The sequence below is a fragment of the Engraulis encrasicolus genome, chromosome 22, assembly GCF_034702125.1.
Source record: "Engraulis encrasicolus isolate BLACKSEA-1 chromosome 22, IST_EnEncr_1.0, whole genome shotgun sequence".
Lineage (NCBI taxonomy): Eukaryota > Metazoa > Chordata > Actinopteri > Clupeiformes > Engraulidae > Engraulis > Engraulis encrasicolus.
The window spans coordinates 9421217-9426216 of record NC_085878.1 but is presented as its reverse complement, the minus strand read 5'-3'; the positions used below and the strand labels follow the sequence as shown (position 1 = coordinate 9426216).

At 50.9% G+C, this 5000-nt stretch overlaps 2 protein-coding genes across 5 annotated transcripts in view; both read left to right on the top strand.

Moving 5' to 3' along the window:
* Positions 1 to 2007, top strand: part of LOC134439210 (SH3 domain and tetratricopeptide repeat-containing protein 2-like) — a 16991-nt gene extending 14984 nt beyond the window's left edge. For all 4 annotated transcript variants that reach the window (XM_063189096.1, XM_063189094.1, XM_063189095.1 and 1 more), the window contains 2 exons: positions 785 to 928; positions 1789 to 2007. In XM_063189096.1, coding sequence (XP_063045166.1) covers positions 785 to 928; positions 1789 to 1997 — 353 coding nt within the window. In that variant the 3' untranslated portion in view covers positions 1998 to 2007. The remainder of the gene's footprint in view (positions 1 to 784; positions 929 to 1788) is intronic.
* Positions 2008 to 3285: 1278 nt separating this feature from the next.
* Positions 3286 to 5000, top strand: part of LOC134439208 (SH3 domain and tetratricopeptide repeat-containing protein 2-like) — an 18467-nt gene continuing 16752 nt past the window's right edge. The window contains exons 1-2 of the mRNA XM_063189092.1: positions 3286 to 3332; positions 4411 to 4484. Coding sequence (XP_063045162.1) covers positions 4481 to 4484 — 4 coding nt within the window. The 5' untranslated portion in view covers positions 3286 to 3332; positions 4411 to 4480. The remainder of the gene's footprint in view (positions 3333 to 4410; positions 4485 to 5000) is intronic.

Sequence of the window (5000 nt, the reverse complement as noted above, 5' to 3'; positions counted from 1 at the left end):
CCTCCTTCACCCCTATGACCCCTCAAGATTCCTGTGGTCCTCTTCCAAGGGTGAGCTGGTCGTCCCTCATACCAGGCTCAAGGCCACCAGTGACAGAGCCTTCCATGTTGCTGCTCCTATTCTTTGGAACAATCTGCCCGACCACATCCAGAATGCCCATTCACTGGCCATGTTTAAACAACACCTTAAGACGCATCTTTTCCTGGATGCATATGGCTACTAGCACATTCACTTACATGCACTCACACACACGCACACGCACTGATGCGTACACACACACACTCACACTTTCCTACACGATACCTTGTGAAGCGACCTTGGGTGTTTTGAAAGGCGCTATATAAAACGAAAGTGTTATTATTATTACTGTTACTAAAGGACCTGTGTAGTGCCGTAGTAGTGTAGTATGGTAGTAAAGTAGAGGATCTGCATGTGCAATGGCATAGTAGTGCTGTGTGGTAGTTGAGTCATTACTGAAGACTCTGTGTAGTGTCACACACTGTACTAGTGGTAGTAATGAGTTTTTTTCAGCGACTAGTACAACGGCTAAAATTAATCAATTGCTCCAGGGACTGTAACCAATACCCTGTAAATACGGTATCTAAGTAACTTTGGATAAAAGCGTCAGCTAGGAGAAATGTAAAATGTAACATAATGTAATGTAATAATTAGTCCACTTATACCTGTACATTGGATAAGTGATTGTAATAATAATGTTTTATGTACGTTTATCCATTGGATGAGTAATTCTATTTATTTCTTTTTGTTTATGTTTGTCGTCAAGGTTACGTGGCGAGGTGTCTGGAGAACTTCCTGTGTGATCCCTCTTTCTGGTTGGACCCCGCGTTGCTTAGCGACGTGGAGATCTGCGTATCGCTGCAGGAGGAACATCTGGCAACATTGTACCTGGGACTACTGCTGCAGGAAGGTGGGGGGGGGGGACTACTGCTGCAGGAAGGTGGGGGGGGGGACTACTGCTGCAGGAAGGTGGGGGGGGGACTACTGCTGCAGGAGGGTGGGGGGGGGGACTACTGCTGCAGGAAGGTGGGGGGGGGACTACTGCTGCAGGAGGGTGGGGGGGGGGGACTACTGCTGCAGGAGGGTGGGGGGGGGACTACTGCTGCAGGAGGGTGGGGGGGGGGACTACTGCTGCAGGAAGGTGGGGGGGGGACTACTGCTGCAGGAGGGTGGGGGGGGGGGACTACTGCTGCAGGAAGGTGGGGGGAGGGGGGGGGACTACTGCTGCAGGAAGGTGGGGGGAGGAGGGGGGGGGACTACTGCTGCAGGAAGGTGGGGGGGGGGGACTACTGCTGCAGGAAGGTAGGGGGGGGGGACTACTGCTGCAGGAGGTGGGGGGGGGGGGGGACTACTGCTGCAGGAAGGTGGGGGGAGGGGGGGGGACTACTGCTGCAGGAAGGTAGGGGGGGGGACTACTGCTGCAGGAAGGTGTGTGTGTGTGTGTGTGTGTGTGTGTGTGTGTGTGTGTGTGTGTGTGTGTGTGTGTGTGTGTGTGTGTGTGTGTGTGTGTGCGCGCGTGTGCGTGAGTGAATGTGCATGTGCGTTTTTTGCCAAGGCTTGTGTCTCATGATGATAATGATACTGTTGAGGAGCGCCTGGTGTGTGTGATGCTCTGCTGTGTGTATGATGTTCTTTCCTGTGTGTGTGTGTGTGTGTGTCTGTGTGTGTGTGTGTGTGTGTGTGTGTGTGTGTGTGTGTGTGTGTGTGTGTGTGTGTGTGTGTGTGTGTGTGTGTGTGTGTGTGTGTGTGTGTGTGTGTGTGTGTGTGTAGGTGCGTTCTTTGCCAAGGCGGTGCGCTCGGTGCAGCGTGATGAAGATGACGATGATGAGGAGCGTTTGGAGTGTGTGTGTGACGCGTTGCTGTGTGTGAGAGACGTTGGTAAGGAGGAGCTGTGGGAGGGAACGCTGCTGGCCACCGGTGCAAGAGGACTCATACCTGCCAACGCATGCCAACCACTACCATACCCCTTCTACCAGTGAGTTACACACACACACACACACACACACACACACACACACACTAGAGGACTCATACCTGCCAACGCATGCCAACCGCTACCTTACCCCTTCTACCAGTGAGTTACACACACACACACACACACACACACACACACACACACTACAGGACTCATACCAGCCAACGCATGCCAACCACTACCATACCCCTTCTACCAGTGAGTTACACACACACACACACACACACACACACACACACACACACACACACACACACACACACACTACAGGACTCATACCAGCCAACGCATGCCAACCACTACCATACCCCTTCTACCAGTGAGTTACACACACACACACACACACACACTAGAGGACTCATACCTGCCAACGCATGCCAACCGCTACCTTACCCCTTCTACCAGTGAGTTACACACACACACACACACACACACACACACACACACACACTAGAGGACTCATACCTGCCAACGCATGCCAACCGCTACCATACCCCTTCTACCAGTGAGTTACACACACACACACACACTAGAGGACTCATACCTGCCAACGCATGCCAACCGCTACCATACCCCTTCTACCAGTGAGTTACACACACACACACACACACACACACACACACACACACACTAGAGGACTCTTACCTGCCAACGCATGCCAACCACTACCATACCCCTTCTACCAGTGAGTTACACACACACACACACACACACACACACACACACACACACACACTACAGGACTCATACCAGCTAACGCATGCCAACCACTACCATACCCCTTCTACCAGTGAGTTACACACACACACACACACACACACACACACACACACACACACACACACACACACACTAGAGGACTCATACCTGCCAACGCATGCCAACCGCTACCATACCCCTTCTACCAGTGAGTTACACACACACACACACACACACACACACACACACACACACTAGAGGACTCATACCTGCCAACGCATGCCAACCACTACCATACCCCTTCTACCAGTGAGTTACACACACACACACACACACACACACACACACACACACACACACACACACACACACTAGAGGACTCATACCTGCCAACGCATGCCAACCACTACCATACCCCTTCTACCAGTGAGTTACACACACACACACACACACACACACACACACACACACACTAGAGGACTCATACCTGCCAACGCATGCCAACCGCTACCATACCCCTTCTACCAGTGAGTTATACACACACACACACACACACACACACACACACACACACACACACACACACTAGAGGACTCATACCTGCCAACGCATGCCAACCACTACCTTACCCCTTCTACCAGTGAGTTACACACACACACACACACACACACACACACACACACACACACACACACACACACACACACACACACACACACACACACACTAGAGGACTCATACCTGCCAACGCATGCCAACCACTACCATACCCCTTCTACCAGTGAGTTACACACACACACACACACACACACACACACACTAGAGGACTCATACCAGCCAACGCATGCCAACCACTACCATACCCCTTCTACCAGTGAGTTACACACACACACACACACACACACACACACACACACTAGAGGACTCATACCTGCCAACGCATGCCAACCACTACCATACCCCTTCTACCAGTGAGTTACACACACACACACACACACACACACACACACACACACACACACACACACACACACACACACACACACACACACACACACACTAGAGGACTCATACCTGCCAACGCATGCCAACCGCTACCATACCCCTTCTACCAGTGAGTTACACACACACACACACACACACACACACACACACACACACACACACACACACACACACACACACACACACACACACACACACACACACACACTAGAGGACTCATACCTGCCAACGCATGCCAACCACTACCATACCCCTTCTACCAGTGAGTTACACACACACACACACACACACACACACACACACACACACACACACACACACTAGAGGACTCATACCAGCCAACGCATGCCAACCACTACCTTACCCCTTCTACCAGTGAGTTACACACACACACACACACACACACACACACACACACACACACACACACACACACACACACTACAGGACTCATACCTGCTAACGCATGCCAACCGCTACCATACCCCTTCTACCAGTGAGTTAAACACACACGCACGCACACACACACATACACGCACAAACACGCGTTTGTACATCGCTAGGTGGTTGCCATAGTAACAGTGTTTGTACATCGCTAGATGGTTTCCATAGTAACAGTGTGTTTGTACATCGCTAGGTTTTTGCCATAGTAACAGTGTGTTTGTACAATACTAGGTGGTTTCCATAGTAACAGTGTGTTTGTACAATACTAGGTGGTTTCTAAGGAAGTGCCCCTGCAACACCAGTGGCCTCCCTTCAGACACGCCCCTCGGACAGCATCCAATGGGTGAGCAGCTTTCCTTTTCAAAATGACGCTTTTGCACACCTCTGTAGTTGGACAGGTGCACAGGATATTATCAAAGTGGGGTTATCGTTCAAGTGTAAAGAAATCCTGCACACTGCCCAGTCTACCAACAAACTTAAATACAATGTTTCGGTCATCCGACCTTCTTATCAGACCATCCGACCTGGAATGAACAGTGAATGAACAAACCACACCCTTGGCTAGCATTTAACGCTTACGTGTTCAGGCTGAACGCACAGCAAAACTCCCAGCAGCATCACTGGGTCTGCACATCCAGATCAATTCCCCCCCCCCCCTTACCAATCCCTTTCTCCATCCATGGCTGAAGTGCACTTGAGTAAGGCATCTAACCCCACCCTGCTCCAGGAACTGTAACCAATACCCTGTAGATGATTAAATCGATTTGGTTAAAATCGTCAGCTAAGTGTAATGTAATATGATCTCCTGGTCTCTTAGCAACACGCCGCTGTGCTTGTGTTCAGGACCCTATTTCTTGAA